The 20,654-nt window shown below is 39.2% G+C and overlaps 1 protein-coding gene across 2 annotated transcripts in view; it reads right to left on the bottom strand.

The window, feature by feature from the left end:
• Nucleotides 1–10,904: 10,904 nt before the first annotated feature.
• Nucleotides 10,905–20,654, bottom strand: part of LOC106086317 (heart- and neural crest derivatives-expressed protein 2) — a 33,243-nt gene continuing 23,493 nt past the window's right edge. The window contains exon 5 of one of the 2 annotated variants that reach the window (XM_059364584.1): nucleotides 10,905–11,112. In XM_059364584.1, coding sequence (XP_059220567.1) covers nucleotides 11,032–11,112 — 81 coding nt within the window. In that variant the 3' untranslated portion in view covers nucleotides 10,905–11,031. The remainder of the gene's footprint in view (nucleotides 11,113–20,654) is intronic. The other variant, XM_013250946.2, reaches the window with a different exon arrangement.

Here is a 20,654-nt window from a genome sequence, read left to right as displayed (position 1 = left end):
GAATTTTATTTTGAATTTTATGTTGTTTCTAAACAGTTGAGTGTCTTTTTGATTGTTTTTAAGGTAGCAAGTGAAATGAACGCTTCATATATATTCTGCAAAATGTGTTTTAACCAAAAATAAAAAAAAAAAACAAGTAAAAGCGTGTTAAGTTCAGGCGGGCCGAATCTTATATACCCTCCACCATCGATATATATATCAGGTTATATACCGATTTATACCATACTTGGAGCAGATGTTGAAAGCCATACCAAAACAACATATGCAAAATTTCAACCATATTGCATAAGAATTGCTCCCTCTAGCAGCCCAAGAAGCCTAATCGGGAGATCGGTTTATATGGCGGCTATATCAGGATATGGATTGATTTGGAAGTCAAAACAAAATACCACCCTCTAGAAGCTCAAGAAGTCAAGACCCAAGATCGGTTTATATTTATATAGAACACTTCATGCAAAATTTCAGCCAAATGGATAAGAATTTCAGCTAGATCTAGAAGTCAAGACCCAAGGTCGGGCTGTATGGCAGCTATATCAGACTATCAACCGATTTAAACCATACCTGACATTGTTGTCGGAAGTGATACCAAAACACCACGTGCAAAATTTCAGCCAATTCGGAAAAGAATTGCGTCCTCTAGAAGCTCAAGAAGTCAAAACCGAACTTCTGTCAAACCAGCAAAAATGAAAGCTTCTTGGAACCGAACAAGGATGATCGAGAAACCACTTTACATGCGGCTGATTTGGACCATATTTGGCACAGTTGTTGGAAGTCGTAACAGAACACCGCATGCAAAATTTTGGCCCCAAATAAGACAAAAATTGCGGCTTGTAAGGACTCAAGAAGTCAAATCGGGAGATCGGTTAATATGGGAGCTATATCAGGTTATAGACCAATCTGAACCGTACTTGGCATAGTTATTGAAAGTCCTAACAAAACACTACATGCTCAATTTCACCAAAATATGACAAAAATTGCGGCTTGTAAGGACTCAAGAAGTCAAATCGGGTGATCGGTTTATATGGTAGCTATATCAGGTTATAGACCGATTTGGACCGTACTTGGCACAGTTGTTGCAAGTTATAACGGAACACTACATGCGAAATTCCAGCCAAACCGGAAACTACATGCGAAATTTCAAGTCATAACAGAACACTACATGTAAAATTTCAGTCAAATCGGATAAAAATCGCTGCTTATAAGGGCTCAAGAAGTCAAATCGGGAGGTAGGTTCATATGGGAGCTATATCAGGTTATAGACCGATTACTTAGCACACTTGTTGGAAGCCATAACAGAACACCACACGCAAATTTTCGTCCACACGGACAAAAATTGCGGCTTCCAGGGACTCAAATCGGGAGATCGGTTTATATGGGAGCTATATCTAAATCTGAACCGTTATGGCTCATTTGCAATCCCCAACGTTTGTGTTGTTTGTTTAATTAATTGGCTATGACAGAATATTTGTTCCACTAGACGAAAGTAGAATAGCGTTCCAAGCGTCTCGATCTTCTGCGCTCATTCTCAAATCTCTGACACCAAGTTTCGAGGTGTCTCCCACCACTTGATTCCATCTTCCCAGTTTGCGTGTACAGGGTGGCTGATGAAAGCCGCTACCAAAAAAAAATGTAATAACTTTTTTTCTATTTAATAATAATAATTTAATAATTAATTTAATTAATTAATTAATTAATTTAATTAATAATAATTTAATAATTAATTTAATAATTTAATTTAACATGAATAAAAGAAAAATGTATTCCATACACCGAAAAAAAAATGTAGCAATATTCATCATTGTAGCAATATTCATCAGCCACCCTGTACCACCGTGTTTGCCTTCAAAAGACTTCTTTGCTGGAGCTTCTTCATCCATTCTGACAACATGACCCAGCCAACGCAGCCGTTGTATTTTGATGCATGTTACTATGCTATCGTCGTCACACAGCTCATACAGCTCGTGGTTCATACGTCGCCCATATTCTCCATTAACGCAAACTGATCCATATATTTTACGAAGAATCTTTCTCTCACATACTCCAAGCACTGCCTTATCTGCTTTCACAAGTACCCATGCTTCAGAACCATATAACAACACGGGTAGTATCAGTGCCTTGTATAGTGCAATCTTCGTCTGTCGAGAGGTGGTCTTGTTTCTAAACTGCTTACTTAGTCCAAAGTAGCATCTGTTTGCAAGTATTATTCTTCACTTTATCTCAAAACTGGTGTCATTCGTTTCGGTTACGGCGGTGCCGAGGTAGATAAAGTTACTGACTATCTCAAAGTTGTGGTTTCCAACTTTTCCATTTTCTTTATCTGCTCGGTTGTGCAAGGTGTTTTCGAAACCATTCATTTCGTCTTATCTTCATTTACTGCCAGACCCATTTTCACTGTTGTCTTTCGATTCTTTTAAAGGCTGCAGTTACTACTTCCGGTGACCGACCTATGATGTCGATGACATCTGCATAGGCGAGTAGCATTTGTTCTCTTGTGATTAGTGTGTCATATCTGCATCTCGGACAATCTTCTCCAGCAGGATATTAAAGAGATCACACGATAGGCTGTCTCCTTGTCTGAAACCTCGTTTGGTATTATATGGTTTGGGGAGATTCTTTCCTATTCTTACTGAGGAACGCGTATCAGCAAGTGTCATCCTGCAGAGTCTTATTAGTTTTTCAGGAATACCAAACTCAGTCATGGCTTAAAATACCTTTGAACGTAAAGGGCTATCGAAAGCGGCTTTGCAGTCAACAAAGAGATGGTAGGTGTTGATTTGTCCTCCTCGGTGTATATCTGGTCCAGGGTGGATTTACCAGGTCTAAGGCCGCATTGATAGGGCCCAATTATCTCATTGACTTTAGGTTTTAATCTTTCACACAGTATGCTCGAGAGTATCTTGTAGGCGATGGGGAGGATACTTATTCCTCTGTAATTGGCAAATTCCGTCTTGTCTCCTTTCTTGTGTATGGGACATAGTATGCTGAGGTTCCAATCATCGGGTATGGGTTATTCCAGCCAGATTGCGCAGATAAGCTGATGCATAAGCCTTATCAGCGTGTTGCCTCCGGTCTTAAATAGTACAGCGGGTAACCCGTCGGTTCCAGCTGCCTTGTTGTTCTTTAGTCGGGTCACTTCTACCTGGACCTCATTCTGACTAGGAGGTAAACATTCTATACCATCATCATTGATTGGTTCTGCGGTATCATCTTCGTCGCCAACGTCGGACACTAGCAGATGGGTTAAATGTTCTTTCCATATCCTCAGCATGCTATCAGTGTCAGTTACCAGATTTCCTTCTTTGTCTCTGCAGGAGGATGTGCCTGCACCAAAGCCATCGGTTTGATGTTTACTTCTTTGGTAGAATTTCCGGACTTCATTCTGACTCCTGCACATCTCAATTCGCTCACACTCCTGTCTTTCCATTTCCTTTTACTTTTTGCGGAATAGACGTTTCTCCTCTCTCCTTTTCCTCCCGATACCTCTCCTTCATCTGGCACGTTGCTACTGATTGCAGCGTTGCTCTATATGCCGCATTCTGGCTTCAGTCGCATCTCGACACTCTTGGTTGTATCATAGGTTTCTTGGAGGAGGCTTCCGCTACCCAAGTACGGATTTCGCTGCATTTTCCATGGAGTGGGAAATAGTTTGACACTGCACCATTATATCATTGAAACAAGAAGTTGGGTCAGTCGAGTGAAGTATGCCGCTGCCATCTGTTGTGTTTGCAGCATTTCAATGTCCAGCTTCCGTGCAGTATCAGATCGTACTTTCCTCGCCATGTTCAATCGGGTGCGAACCTTTGCTGCAACAAGGTAAAGATCCGAATCTATATTTGCTCTACGGATCGATCGTACATCTAACACGCTGGATGAATGCCTTCCATATGTCGCAACATGATCAATTTGGTTCCTCGTGTTTTGATCGGGTGACAGCCATGTAAATGCAAATTTTGCCCATGAACATTCCACTGCGGAACAGGGGCAAACTTCTCACATATCAATGAGTGCAGTCCGATTCAAGTTTAAGCTCAATGATAAGGGACCTCCTTTTTATAGCCGAGTCTGAACGGCTTGCTGCAGTGCGACACCTCTTTGCAGAGGAGTTTTACATAGTACCTTACAATTGAAACTGAAAATTTTTTCTAATGGTCTCGCCAGGATTCGAACCCATGCGTTCAGCGTCATAGGCGGACATGCCAACTTCTGCGCTACGGTGACAGCCAAGTGGCTTTGTGAATATTTTTATGTTGAAATCTGGTGCAACTAACTACCATGTTTTTTGCCGCGGCGAAATCTATCAGTCTCAACCCATTACTGGACGTTATCTCGTAGAGGCTAAACTTTCCGACTGTTGGACCAAAAATGTCTTCCTTCCCTATCTTCGCATTAAAATCTCCCAAAACGATTTTAATATCATGGGCAGGGCAGCGGTCACATACTCTCTCTAGGTGCTCGTAGAAAATATCCTTGGTCTGCTCATCTTTGTCTTCCTATCTATCTGTATCTGTGCAAAATTTCAAGCGGCTAGCTCGACTCCTTCGAAATTAGCGTGCTTTCGACAGACGGACGGGCGGACGGACATGTCTAGTTCGACTAAGAACGTCAAGACAATCAAGAATATCTAGACTTTATGGGGTCTTAGACGAATATTTCGAGTTGTTACAAACGGAATGACTAGATTAGTATACTCCCATCCCATGGTGGTGGGTATATAGTTTTAATGTGGCATTTTACATTGAGCATCCTTCACGGGTCACAAATCGAAACCTCACTAACCTAACTCATTAGCGATGACATTGGATCGACAAGAGTTAACACTACCAAAGTAAGGTTGGCCCTTAACCCTAGGACAGAAGTTCAAAAATAACATAAACACGTGATATCAGTATTTTTCTCCACTGGTAATTAGAATGTGTTTATACACATAGCCGCGAGTTAAGGCACGCATTATATTGCGGAAACGTTGTTTACTTTATCTGCTGGATATCATAGAATTTTTCTAAGGCGAAATACTTCATCACAACTAAGTACGTGTTATGTTACGATCATGGAAGTCTAACGGAAACGTATCGCTAATGTCAAACGGAAACATTTAAGGTGTGAGAATTTCAAAAAGATCCGAAATTAATTTTTTAAACCAAAAAAAAAAATGTTTCGAAATTAGTGTCATTTGTATACATAAGTAAGGAAGAATGTTTATATGAGTAGTTCAACGACCAGGCTATGCCGTTTTTTCAAATGGTTATTTATGGATATTTATATGATATCCCAATAGACACCAAGAGCCAATGATAGAGAAAATAAAAAGTATTAATTGCGGCTCGGAGTAGGAAAATGTTTCAATATTTTATGAAAATTTAAAAATTTTAACAGAATTAAATGTTGACCGAAATGTCTGATCAAATTCTATTGGGTTGCCCAAAAAGTAATTGCGGATTTTTCATATAGTCGGCGTTGACAAATTTTTTCACAGCTTGTGACTCTGTAATTGCATTCTTTCTTCTGTCAGTTATCAGCTGTTACTTTTAGCTTGCTTTAGAAAAAAAGTGCAAAAAAAGTATATTTGATTAAAGTTCATTCTAAGTTTTATTAAAAATGCATTTACTTTCTTTTAAAAAATCCGTAATTACTTTTTGGGCAACCCAATATAATATCTACATTGACTCGTTTTGCTCAAAAGGTTTTGGAAAACATAAACCGTTCACGCCAGTTGCAATATATAGTAAAGTTAACTTTCTGAAATTTAAGTGGTAGTCTGCCATCAGACTCACTTAGACGTTTTCATCCATTGTGATACCACAGGAACAGAAGAAGGTAAGGATGCCTTCTAGTTCCTACCGTTGAACCATCCACATCGCTTTAAAAAACCCAATAACTTTCGAATGTTCATATCCGCTAAATCAGATAGGTTCTCAAAGAAATGAGAACCGAAAGTGGAAATTCTTCTGACTGCTAGTGCGGTACACATACACAGAAGGTGTTCTATAGTCTCTTCGTCTTCGATGTTCTCTGAGCTTCAGCAAAAGTTGTTGCTGGCAGCCTTCAGTCTGTCAGCATGTTTTCCGATTAGACAGTGACCTGTCATGACGGACACATTAACTTAGACGTCTGTTCTAGCCAATGACAGCAAAGCAGTAGACCTCTTTTAGTTTAGATAAGGCCGCATAGTTTTGGAATGCTCACAGCTCCCTCTTTGTGACCACTTATCAATCGTTGTCCTTCGGACCTGGTTCTGAAAACTTAGCTTACATATCGCTAGAGGCATACCCACAGATACCAGTATCCCTGGAATTTGTAGTGTAGTTTCTAGTCTCGCGAGCTCGTCCGCTTTACAATTCCTTGTAATATCACTGTGGCCCGATAACCAGAACAGGTGAATTTTGAACTGTCCAGCCATCTCGTTGGGAATTCTGGGTCAATCGAGGGCGGTTTTTGTGTTCAGAAATACGTTCTCGAGGGATTTAATGGCTGCCTGGCTGTCTGAAAAGATATTTATGCCAATCGTCGTTAAGACATTATATCTTAGCCATTCCACCACTTCCTTAATTGCAAGTATCTCCGCTTGATACACACTACAGTGGTCGGGTAACCTTTTCGATATGACCAGTTTTAGATCTTTAGAGTAAACCCCAAAGCCCACCTGGTCGCCTGGTTCAGAACAATCCCTATAGAAGTCTATGTAACTTTTATTGCCAGGAATATCGTAGTTCCAATTGGTTCTATCAGGAATAGTGATACAGTGCATTTTATTAAAAAGCTGCTCTACACTACCTGGAACATCGGACATTTTATCAAGGATAACACAGTGTTCGTTGCCGCCACACGATCGAAGAGAAAGCACCCTTAGCCTCACGGCAGTAGTCGCAGCAATTTGTCTAGCCATAATGTCCAGAGGTATTAGGTGTAGCATTGAATTCAGTGCATCAGATGGTGTCGTCCTCAGTACGTATGTGATGTACAAACAAGCCATCCTTTGGATCCGGTTAACTATTGAACAGTAGGTGGACTTTTGAAGCGCCGTCCACCAGACATCAACACCATATAGCTTTATAGGTCTGACAACTGCAGTATATACCCAGTACATGACGCGCGGTCAAAGCCCGCAACTTTTGCCAATGGCTCTCTTGCAGATGTACAGGACAAGCGTTGCCTTCTTTGCCCTTTCCAAAATGTTGGATTTGAAGTTCAATTTCCTGTCCAGCAAAACAGCCAGTTATTTCGAGCTTTCTGTAAATGAAAAATTCTCTCCTCCCAAGGAGACAGGTGCCTCTGTATGTAACTTGTATCTCCTGCTGAAAAGAACTACTGCTGTCTTGCACGGATTTACGCCTAGACCACTTTTGGTAACCCACTTCGCTGTTGCATGTAGAGCTTCCTGAATTATATCCCTTAGAGTCTTTCCCCTAAACTTTTAAACCTTTTTCTTCCAGAGACAATAATATATTGTTAATGGCATTTTTCCAAAGTAAAGGAGACAGTATACCTCCTTGAGGTACTCCTCTGCTGACCCATCTTTTTAGATCCACAGATCCCAAGCCTGTCGTAATGCATCTTTTAATGTTTAGAAACTCCTTCATGATTGAAATTGGTTTTGCATTATTGAAAGCACCTTCAATGTCAAGAAATGCTACCATTGTATATTCCTTGACAGCGAGAAAACCTTATATGTAGTCGACTAGGTCGTGAAGGCTGTTTCAGTGGATTTGCCTTTACTATATGCATGCTGCTGCCGAGACAGGCGATCTTCAGGGAAATTTGCCCTCTTAAGAATCTTCAGCATAAAGGATGACATACTAATAGGACGAAAATCTTTCGCCTTCGTGTGGTAAGGTTTTCCTGCTTTCGGAAGGAAAATGACCTTCGTGTCCCACTATCCCACATGCTGATACAAGCAGAGTATATCTCCCTCAGCCGAGGAACCAGTCTATCAGACACAGCATGTAATTCAACCGGTGATACATCATTAGGGCCTGGCGACTTAAAGGAGTCGAAACTTCTTATCGCCCAAGGGATTTTCGGCTCAGACACAATTGCCCTAATAACCTCTGATAAATGCATACCAGTGACTACTTCTTCTGGCGCCATGTTGTCTGTTGGAGAATTTCCCGGGAAATATGTATCAAGCAGTAGTTCTGGTATTTCCTCACTAGACATTGTTCATACATTCTCTGACTTCTGAATATACCCCACCGTAATGGGTCTACAGGACAGAATCTTCCTTAGCCTAGAGTCCTCAGATGTACCCCCCACGGAGCTGCAGAACTTCACCCAGTATTTGTTATGCGCGTTTCTCAGCTCGCCCCTATATTTTCTTAGCTCAGCCTTATAAATGCTCCAATCGTATGGTGCTTTTGTGGCTTTCGCTCTGTTGAAGAGTTTTCTCCAGTCCTTCCTTAGACCAACTAGCTCTGGGGTCCACCATGGCGGTCGCTGTGTGCCTCTTGACTTGGCACTAGGACATGCTGGCACAAGCGAGTCATTCTGGGCCTTCGTGATCCGCTTGACCATTATATCTATATCCTCCCCAGTTCCCACTTCCTTTTCTGGTCTAGAAAGGATAGACGTGCAGAATTTGTGCCGAAATTTATCCCAATCCGCCTGTTTAGCCGAGGGACCACTTCTACAGTATTTTCTCCAAGGCGTATATTCTTGAGATTATATCTTCGGATACAAAGGTAATATCTAGTACCTCCTACCTGTTCCTGGTAATAAAGGTCGGTTTATCCCCTTTATTACAAATCGCCAGATTGCAACTCATAATATATTCGATAAGCAGCTCACCTCTTTCGTTGACATCTGAACTTCCCCATATCTGGTTGTTGTTGTAGCAGAGTGTTATACACTGAGGCGGCAGCCCTTGCCGATGAAGAACTCCATCGGGTCAATCTGGTACGTAAAACCGGCTGCCATGGGATTGTCATGTATCTGGTGATGTGCATTAGCATCACTTCCTGCAATGAGGCTCTTCTTCCCTGCAGAAGCGTTTTCAATCAGCAACTTAAGGTTTGAAGGCGGCATAACCGAATCGTGTGCCATATATAGGGAAGGAAGCCAGTAATGAGATTTTTTTATTTCAAGGCTGGCTATTACTAAATCTTCAGTGGGGGAAGAAAAACATTTAGACTACTCCTGCGAGAATACAGGCTCTGTGTCACCCATTCCCCGTACTCTTGAGTAGTTTAAATCCCGGAATTCTTAGTCCACGAATCATTCCTCCACACACCCATAGTTCCTAGATACGAAGCACATCAAATCCTCCTACCTCTCACCAATCTTTTTTTGCGCACAACGATACATTTCAATTGAGCGTTGATCCCCGAAGGCAATTAGTCTGTATCGACCTCGATACCAGCCTGCATCGTCACAAACTGGAGGAGACCCAAGAAATTCCGCAAGAACTCTGGAGTTTACTGATGACAGTCCATAGACTACCCCACTCCAATTTCTAGGTATGCAGCCCTGTTCTTCTCCCTTGTCGACAACTGCCATTACCAAACTGTCCCTGGCAACATTAGCGTAAGTTCTTGGACCCATCTTACTGTTGTTCGCCCTTTTGGAGTCCATTCTAAGCCTACTCCCGGGCTCTAGATCTGCCGCTCCACTGGAAACAGACGCAGATCATCAACCGGCTAATGGATACCTCTATCTCAGCAATCCTTGAGTGACTTAAATTTTTCTTCCAAAAATAATGACCTATTACGAGTTACGGGAAAATTCTTGCGGAGTAAAATAACAATACGTCGGAGTAAAATAACAATACAACGGTTCAAACAAGAATCTGGCATATACATATACATGCAAGCGCTCAAAAAACCGCTCGCCATTGGTCATGTTTTATTATATGGTGGACATTGCTGCATTTATTTCATACAACGAGATGAAGCCAATAAAAAGAAGTGACAGACGACGGTCATTCCTACTGATGCTAACAAAACAATTGGTACTACCAAATATAGAGGAACGAGCGCTGAACAACTGCATAACCGCATATCCAAGGATACGGAACGGAATGGAATGGAAGCATTTAAAAGTAGGAAAACACAATTCTAATGTTCAAAAGCAGAATAACTACATAATTTTTTTCTGTTTAGATATTATCAAGACCGGCAGAAGGAGCTGCACCGTCGTTTGCGTCTAGAACGAACCGATCGTCATGTCGCCTATGCCGTTCTGAGTATGGACGGCAGCGGAAAACAAGGGTTATTGCAATTCCTGTACCAATACAGATTGTACAAAACATTCAACACTTATGCATCGATGCATAATATGTTGGACGAGGGACAATCTACACAACAATAGTTTTTTAGGAATTTTTCATAAAAAATTAATAATGTATAACATTAAATTTTTTTTTAACATTCATTATGCATGCATAATTAGTGAATAATAATAAATCAAACCTAAAAAAAATATGTGAAAAAATGCAACGGATGACTCAACCATCGGAGGGTTAAGAGTGAACATGGAGGACCTATTATGATTAGATTTGGCTTGAAGTTTACATGCCAAGTTCCATTTTGATTTCCAACATCTATACCAGATATGGAATCATAGCTGGATGAAAGGCTACTTCATATATAAATCTTTTTTTCCGATTTGACTTATTGACAATCGATGCTTTTCTCTCGCGAAAAATTTTGTTCTCATAGAGAAACTGATTCCAAAAAGTAATCTACATATTTATGCTATCCGTTATGAAAGATATATAATATTTGGTTAGTCCTAAATTATAATCGTTTTCTCTTCCTGTAATGTTTGCAATTTGTTTAAATAGTAGATAAAGGATAATGTTTACCTGTTAAATGTTTATAATGCTATACTTACACAGACTCATTCAAATGAATTCGTTAATTTACCAAGAATTAAGCTTTAATTGTTTACACCTTGTATTTTGAATTGTTTATTTGTTTTAAAACTACGAGACTTTGTTCTTTTTTATTTAAGGAATAATAAATTAAGGAATCCATAGGTTTTAAGATGTATACAATATCAGAACCATTGTAGGGAATTTTCGACGTATGTATGTATTAATTACTCTTGCTCTGGAATAAGTTCGGAAGCCCAAACATCTTGTGGCCAACCAGTTCTTCCTTTACTTTGACGATTTGCAGACTGAAATAAAATTAAAAACATAAATATTTAATAATAAAAAATACAAGTTGTTTTAAAGATGAGCATTTAAAAAAGAAACAAGATACGGTAATTGTAAGTCTTTGAATTAGAAGTATCAGGTGTTTCTTTCAGCCGTGTGGTATTCAAGAAAGAAAACAAGTAAAAAGGCATTAAGTTCGACCGGGCCGAACTTTGGTTGCCCACCACCTCGGGCATATATGTAAACCAACTTTCGTCATAATCCGGTGAAAAATGTATAAATTATGTCACCATAGCAGTAATACCGAAAAATGGTCCGATTTGGACCAAATTCTACACGGAATTGAGTGGTCTTATTAGTACATGTAATTGTTCAATTTTGTAGAACAAAATATTGGTATTTTTGGTAACCATATCCAAATCCGATCTGAACCATATACGACACGGCTGTGTCAAATTTCACCGAAATCGGATTATAAATGTAAATTTTATGGGGCCATGGGTCTATGCGGCAGCTATATCCAAATCTAGACCAATCTGGGCCAAATTGCAGAAAGTTGTCGAAGAGCCTAACGCAGCTTACTGTCCCAAATTTCGGCGAAATCGGACAATAAATGCGCCTTTTATGGGCCCGAAAAACTTATATCAAGAGATCGGTCTATATGGCAGCTATATCCAAGTCTGAACCGATCTGCGCCATATTGCAAAAAGATATCGAAAGGCATAACACAACTCACTGTTCCAAATATCGGCGGCATCGGAGAATAATTGCGCCTTTTATGGGCCCAAGACCTTAAAATTTAGAGATCGGTCTATATGGCAGATATATCCAAATATAAACCGATCTGGACCAAATTGAAGAAGGATGTCGAAGGGCCTAACACAACTCATCGCCTCAAATTTTGGCTAAATCGGACAATTTATGCGCCTTTTATGGACCGTAGACCTTAAATCGAGAGATCGGTCTATATGACAGCTATATTCAAATATGGGCCAAATTAAAGACGAATGTTTAAGGATCTAACACAACTCACTGTCCCAAATTTTGGCTAAATCGGGCAATAAATGCGCCTTTTATGGACCTTAGACCTTAAATCTAACAACTCACTGTCCCAAATTATGGCTTAATCGGATAATAAATGCGCTTTTTATGAGCCCAAGACCTTAAATAGCGATAGCATAGATACACGCATCAAATTACAATGGCTGCGTTGGCTAGGTCATGTTGTCGGAATGGACGAAGAAGCTCCAGTAAAGAAGTCTTTTGAAGGCAAACACGGTGATACACGGAAACCGGGAAGACCAAAAGCCCAATGGAAAGATCAAGTGGTGGGAGACACCTCGAAACTTGGTATCAGAGATCTAAGAATGAGCGCAGAAGATCGAGGCGCTTGGGACGCTATTCTACGTTCGGCTAGTGGAACAAATATTCTGTCATAGCCAATTAAAATAAAAGTAAAGTAAGACCTTAAATTGAGGGATCGGTTTATATAACAGCTATATCCAAATCTGCACCGATCAGTACTATATTGCAGAAAGATGTTGAGAGGCCTAACCGGACCGATCTGAGCCAAATTGAAGATGGACGTCGAAGGGCCTAACATAACTCACCGTCCAAATTATGGCTTAATTGAACAATAAATGCGCTCTTTATGGGCCAAAGACCTTAAATCGAGAGATCGGTCTATATGGGAGCTATATCCAAATCTGGACCTATTTGGGCCAATTTGAAGAATAATGTCGACTGGCCTAACACAACACACTTTTATAGGTCTAGGTCGGTGAATCGGTCTATATGGGGGCTATATCGAGATATAGTCCGATATAGCCCATCTTCGAACTTAACCTGGTTATGGACAAAAAAAGAATTTGTGCAAAGTTTCAGCTCAATATCTCTATTTTTAAAGACTTTTAAAAGACTCAACAGACAGACGAACGGACTTGGCTAGACCGTCTTAGATATTTACGCTGATCAAGAATATATATACTTTATAGGGTCGGAAATGGATATTTCGATGTGTTGCAAATGGAATGACAAAATGAATATACCGCTATCCTTCGGTGGTGGATATTAGAAATATTTTCGTGTAAATCGTATCTTCACTGGGGATTCTCTATTAATTCCGACAACATGGACAAGCCAACTTAATAGTTGTATTTTGATATGTTTGAATAGGTCAAAGTCATCATACAGCTCGTTGTTCATGCAAATTTGTCCATGAACAAATAGCCAGGATAATTCTCTCATATAAATTAGTGCTGTCCGATACAAGTTTAAGCTCAATGATAAGAGACCTCCTTTTTATTGCTGAGACCGAACGGCTTGCCGCAGAGTGACACCACTTTAGTAGAGAAGCTTACATTGCTGATTACCTAAGGCAAATGCCTCACAAGTGGAGTAACCAGCGTTAAAAATTGTTTTCTCATGTTCTCGCTGGGATTTAAACCAAAGCTTACAGCGTCAAAGCGGGTATGCTAACGTCTAAGCTACGGTGGTACCATCGTTGTTCATACGACTTCGAGTTTCTCCAACAATGCATTATCTTTCTCTCAAACACTCGCAAGCTTTAGCTCACAAGTATGCATGCTTCGCAGCCATATACACTGAATAAATTGTTGGCCAAAAATTTAAGATTTTTCCTTATTCGTAGGATTTTAGCAATGAAAACGATCCAAAGAACCAAAACTTTAAAATAAAGATGCTATCTCCAAATTTAATTTCCTATTTACTAACAGACATGACAATCCGTTCCAAATTTTTATCGCTGGTTGATTCTTATATTACTCTGCAGATGACTGTCCAATTACTATTTTTTGAAAAACTCTTATTTATTTTATGAATACCTACACAACAAGATTCTTATAGTTATAGTGCAGGCTTATAGGACAGTCATATATCCTTCTTAAAAAATAATAAAACATTTTTAAAGGAATAAACATTTTCGAATATCATTATAGAAAATAAACTTTAGAATTTTGTGAAATAGCTAAAAAAAATTAGAATAGGCTAAAAAATAATATTGTTTAAAAGAAACAAAATAAAATTGTAAAGCAGCTAATTTCGAAGAAAAATGGAAAGTTGCTTTTTTAATTGACGCGTTGTTGATATATTGGATATTGTGAGGAGAAGTATTCCGAAGACGTATGGTACTCGTATAAAACTACCATTCAGATACTAAGCTCGTTCTTCTAAAAGGGACGAGTTTCCTATCCCTTCTAGATCGGGCAAATATTAATTTGTCATAGAGGTATTTAGGCGTTTGCTTCCAAATGGTTTTATGTAAGAATAGTAGAAATCTAGTTCTAAGTAGATTGCCGAAGCTACAGCCATAAAGGGAAGTAGCCAAGTGAGTCCATGTTTTATACCACAGTGCACGCAGCGTTGCATATGTCTGCCCGGCTATAGCATTTATTTAATTTGAAGTTAAAGAACTGTTAAACATCAGACCTTAATTCTTAGCACTAGACACAATATCAATTTTCTATTGATTTATAGTGATATCCAGGTCTCGCAAACTAAATCTTTTATTTTTGTGAATAACAATCTCTTTCGATTTCTGGGGATTCAGAAATAACCCATTTGCTGTAGCCCACTTATAGACACAGGACAGGTCCTCGTTGTAACACATTCACTAATATAATTAACAGAGCCGCTGAGGTATAACTGAAAGTCATTAGCATACATAAGGATTTGGCTATGAAACAGCTGAGTAGGAAGATCGTTTGAGAAGAGCGAAAAAAGAAGCGGATCAATTATTGAGCCTTGTGGAAGTCCCTTGTTGCCGATTACAAAGATATGATTGAACCAATTTGATAGAAGTATCAACCGAGTCGAAAGCCTTTGCATGATCTGGTAGAGCGAGAGAACTAACATTGCCATCATCAATTTCGCTTCTAATTGATTCTGAAACTTCAACTAATGCACTAACGCAACTATGATGGACATGATCGGACAACAAAGATTCATGATGGAGATATTCGGACATTTGTTTATGCAAAATCTTCTCGAGAGGTAACATATTGTATTATAGAAATGGGACGGAAATCATTATTCGATTTTGGGATTGGGATTATTTTTGATCTTTTCCCATAAGTCGGATATGCACTGGTGATTAAAATTGAATTAAAGAGATGAGTAAAATAAAGTAGAAGGTAAGGACCCAATATTCTAATGAATCTTGGGTCAATGTTATCAAGACCAATAGCATTTGACTTGAATGAATAGTAATTTGGCATCACTAATGAGTGCATTAACTTTATTTCTTACCCTGCGGAATTCCTCATGAAGTTGGGGCGTTTTAAAATGTTTCCACCTGGAGTAGGCTAGGTCCCTGTTATGAGTAAAATTCCTAATAGTGAAATTAAACCAAGACTTAGTATCTGATTTCTTCATCTTAGTCCGATTGGGGACTGTTGCATCTTAGATACGTACAATGTTATTTTGAAGAAAGCTACATTTCTCATCGCCAGATATAAGATCATGTATCCCATTCCAATAGACTTCCTGAATCCTTTCTTCTAAGGGAGAATGTTCAACATTTTTGAAGTCGCGGTTCAAAAACTTCTTTATTGTCTTTGACACAGTGAAATTGAAAGCTAGATAAATCAAATCATGTATTGAGAAACAAGGGGCAGATATTTGGTCATAGAGCGAAATATTAGAAGTATTAAAGGAATTAAAGTTCACAGCTATAATAACATCGTTATATCCCAATCTAATATATGCCTATCCAAGGAAGCATATATTAACTAACATATTCATTGTCTTATTTCATAACTGTTGTTGTCCGTTTCGCTAAAGGTGGTGCTGATTATCTCAAAATCAGTCGGCCCGCATTCACAGGTCGTATCGAGCGCTGATTCCATCCACTTCGTTATATCTCCATATACTGCCAGGCCCCTTTACACTGACTCCTCTTCCATCTTTCCAAATGCTGCAGTTACTGCTCCCGATGACAGATGCATAATATGTATGCCTTCGCACAGTAGGCCAAACGGCGAAAAAATTGTAAATAAGTCCACAACTTTTTACCTGTTGATTTGAGCGATAAAAAATGTTGAAGCAATCGTAGAGGAGGACGTAGGCTTTCACGAAACATGATTCCTTTTTATTTTGTGCATACATATACTGACACTATTTCTGTAAAATTTATGGAGTTATTAAGAAAACACTGAAAAAAACAAAGGCAACATTTTGACTTTTTAAATTAAATTATTCATTCCTCCTTAACGGTACACAATGGCATGAATTATACATGTTTTTAAGATTTCGCCAAGCCCTAAGACTTGCAAATCGGTTCAGAAGATCGAAAGTCATAGCACTTAAAGGAAGGAGAAGTGGAAGTGGTCAACTTTGACACCCTGTATTTTACTCTGTGTTAAAAATATAGAACAACGCCGTTTTCCTGAAAGCCTTAGTCCTTCTTTTCAATTATCTAGAACATTTTTTACCGCTCAGATCAACAGATAAAAGTTTATCTATGGATTTATTTCCAATTTTTTCGCCGTTTGGCCCACTATGTGCCGGCAAAGGTAAGCAGCATGTCTCCTTTTGTGAATAGTGTGCCATGCGTATACACCAGTGGTGGACTAGTAAACACGTATGCTCACTGTTTCTCGTACATGTACATAATAGTGGTGTTTTATTTAAACAGTAAGCGGGTTTTCTCGCTTAGTTTATTAAAACACATGGGGTCATCATTCAAACGAATTGACAAAACTAAAAGAAGAAGAACGCATACACCCAGGGAAAAATCTGATACCAAACGTGGTTATTTCAGTACCATACGGTATTGATAGTAAAGCAACACTGTATGATAACGGATTGATGTTAAAATCTTTGGCAGAATTTCTGGACTTCATTCTGACTCCTGTACATTCCAATTCGCTCACACTCACGTCTTTTCATTTTCTTTTTCTCTCTTCGGAATAGACGTTTCTCCTCTATCATTTTCTCCCGAAAGCTCTCCTTTATCTGGCGTGTTGCTACTGATTGCAAGGTCGCATTCTTGGCTTCAGTAGCATTTCGACACTCTTGGTCGTACCATGGGTTCTTTGGGGGAGGTTTCCTGTACCCATGTACAGATATCTCGGCATTTTCCATGGAGTGGTCAATGGATTGCCACTGCGCCATTATATCATCGAGATAAGGAGTGCTTTCATAAAGCAATTGGGTCAGTCGCGTGGAATATGCCGTTGCCATCTGTTGTGTTTGCAGCTTTTCTATGTCCAACTTGCGTGCAGTGTCAGATCACTAAGACGGGTGCGAACCTACCTTCTTACAACAGGTAATGATCCGAATCGATGTTCACCCCTCGTATCGACCGTACATCTAACACGCTGGTTAAATACCTTCTATCTATTACAACATTATCTATTTGGTTTCTCCTGTTTTGATCGGCGACATCCATGTGGCCGTGTGTTGGAATTTGGTACTGCTAACTACCATGTTCATTGCCACGGCGAATTCCATTAGCCTCAATCCATTATCGGAAGTTTCTTCGTGTGGGCTAAATTTTTCGACTGTTGGGCCAAAGATATTTTCCCTCCCCATTTTCGCAATTAAATTTCCCAGAACAATTTTAATATCATGGGCGGGACAGCGGTCATACTCCTTTTCTAGGAGCTCTTAGGGATTTTTGTGAGCACCACCCAGCAAAACTTCAGCAAATTTTGAAAAACGGAGCAAAAATGACGATTCGGCAGCCCGAACAATTTTTCGAAATGCCGAGGTGACCAAATTTAGGGGCCGGTCAAGAGGCGCCCGGACCCCTTGGGACCTTAAAATTTTGCACTTGATCTCCATAACACCTCAGCTTTAACCATTTCAAATCTCAAATTTCAAATCTTTTTACTATTTTTTTTTTGGTATCTATCCCACCGTGCGATGTTTGGAAATTCATCACGTTGCCATTTTGATTAATACTACCATCACGAAAAACTTTTTATACCCACCACCATTGGATGGGGGTCTACTAATCTAGTCATTCCGTTTATAACACCTCGAAATATTCGTCTAAGTCCCCAAAAGGTATATATAATATTGATCGTCTCGACGTTCAGAGTGGACCTAGTCATGTCCGTCCGTCCGTCTGACGAAATCACGATAGCGGTCGAAAGCCAGCCGCTTGAAACTTTGTACAGATACTTACTATTGTTGTAGGTCGTTGGGGATTGCAAATGGGTCATATCGGTTCAGATTTAGATATAGCTCCCATATAAACCGAACTCCCGATTTAAATTCTTAAGTCCCTGGAAGCCGCAATTTTCCGATTTGGGTGAAATTTTGCATGTAGTGTTCTGGGTTTACCTTCAAAAACTGTGCCAAGTACGGTCCGAATCGGTCTATAACCTGATATAGCTTAAATATAAACCGATCTTCCGATTTAACTTCTTGAGCGTTTACAAGCCGATTTAGCTGAAATTTTGCCTGTAGCGTTCTGTTATGGCTTCCAACAACTGAGTCAAGTAGGGATCAAATCGGTCTATAAGCTGATATAGCTCCCATATAAACCGATCTCCCGATTTGACTTCTTAAGCGTTTACAATCCGCAGTTTTTGTCCGATTTAACTGAAATTTTGCATGTAGTGTATATACCTGCCATATAAACCGATCACCCCATTTGACTTCTTGAACCCTTACAAGCCGACATTTTTGTCCGATTTGGCTGAAATTTTGTATGCGGTGTTCTGTTTTGACTTCCATCAATTGTGTCAAGCACGATCGGAATCGGTCTATAATCTGGTATAGCTCGCATATAAACCGATCTCCCGATTTGATTTTTTGAGCCCTTACAAGCCGCAATTTTTGTACGATTTGTCTGAAATCTGCATGCGGTGTTCTATTTTGACTTCCAACAACTGTGTCAAATACGGTCCAAATCAGTCTATAACCTGATATAGCTCCCTTGTCTCCCGATCATCCTTGTTCGGTTCCTAGAAGTTTTAATTTTTGCTGGTTTGACTGAAGTTTGGTATGTACAATAAAATTATGCCCTCCAACTAAATTTATTTTGTATAAATTTTTAACAGAATCTATGGCTTCCCAAGATTCGGCCCGGTCAAACTTAGCACGCTTTTCTTGTTTTAAATAAACTCAGTAGCAAATGCTGTTCATCAACTCCTTCCTATTTAACCTTTTTAGCTCTTGGACGATTTAAATAGTCAAAACACAATAAGGCAAATTATGGTGGTGGGTTTCAAAAAACATTTTTCTGCTTAATTAGGCACATTACCTAACCTTTGTCACTAGATATGGTAATAATGATACAATTTCCCACAGCATAGCCTATCTTATTTTAGAACAGGCACACGCCACGGTGATGTCGAATATATCGAAGATTAATGCTTTATATTTAACACCAAGCCAATCACTTCAAAAAGGGGGAGTTTCATAAAAACGAAAACATCCGAAAAAAGCAGAGATAGCTCTAATTGTAGCATCGCATAGCATAGAAGAGATAATTTTTAATAGACAACAATGGCCATGTGTTTTCTTCATCGAAAGCCAACAGTCTACTTGTGCACTTGTAACACAGACGCCAATTCAAGCACAATTCTCCAAATTGCTGTTGATAAAAATGCTTTTTAGCTTTGAATAATTTTTCGTCTGATATCGAATCAATTACACACCAATGTTTTTGCGGGATTTTTATGATTATGACGGCTGAAGGGGTATGAGTTGTGGAAGGAGGAAACACTTGCCTTCGGATCAAGTCGAATTACGGGCGGGCACCACTTGATGTTGGCCACACCAATAAGCCACCGACAAACAAAAACACTTAACAGAGACACGGCCACGGATATGGGACATGGAAACCAGCAACAAAACACCCTTCAGGCTTTTGTGGATGTGCATGTCATAACCAATGCAATTGAGTTATTAACAGAATATTACCAACAGGGATGGCATTAATTTTTTGGTAGTACTTAAAGGTAATTTTAAGAATGCATAGCCAAAAAAAAAAAAACAAAACAACAAAGAATCATATTCGGACTATACATGTAATCATTATCACCTTTGCTCAAAATTTTACCAACTATGATAAGATACATATGCTTTTTTTCGAGGCTTAGGAAGCCAAATAGGTTTTTATAGGAGCTACTCGTATACTAAGCATGGATCTCTCGGAACCTACTTGCCATAGATGTGGGAGGTCTCAATAGAAGTCATCATGCAACATTTCAGCAAAGAAAAAATAATCTCCTTTTATTTAAAACTTAGGAAGTTAATTAGAGAGATAGGTTCATATATGACTTACATCTATTTAAACATAAATGCACCCAAAGAAAAATTGATACCAAACGTGCTCATTTCAGTACCACATGGTATTGATAGTAAAGCAACACCGTATGGTACAAAAACAATACTGGATGGGTTGGATAAAACATAAAATGATTAGTACCGTTCGGTATAAGCCTTATTACAAAACTGATATTGGTTTTAATACCAATCTGTTTTTTGTTTAAGCACCAGACCGTGATTGGTTTTAGTACAAATAATCCGTTGTTGATTATTCCACCCTCTAATGAACCAAAAAAAAAAAACAATTAAATAATTTTAA

The sequence above is a fragment of the Stomoxys calcitrans genome, chromosome 3 (genome assembly GCF_963082655.1).
Source record: "Stomoxys calcitrans chromosome 3, idStoCalc2.1, whole genome shotgun sequence".
NCBI classification, from domain to species: Eukaryota; Metazoa; Arthropoda; class Insecta; order Diptera; family Muscidae; genus Stomoxys; species Stomoxys calcitrans.
The sequence above is the reverse complement of the archived record's forward strand: the minus strand, read 5'-3'. Positions and strand labels throughout refer to the sequence as shown.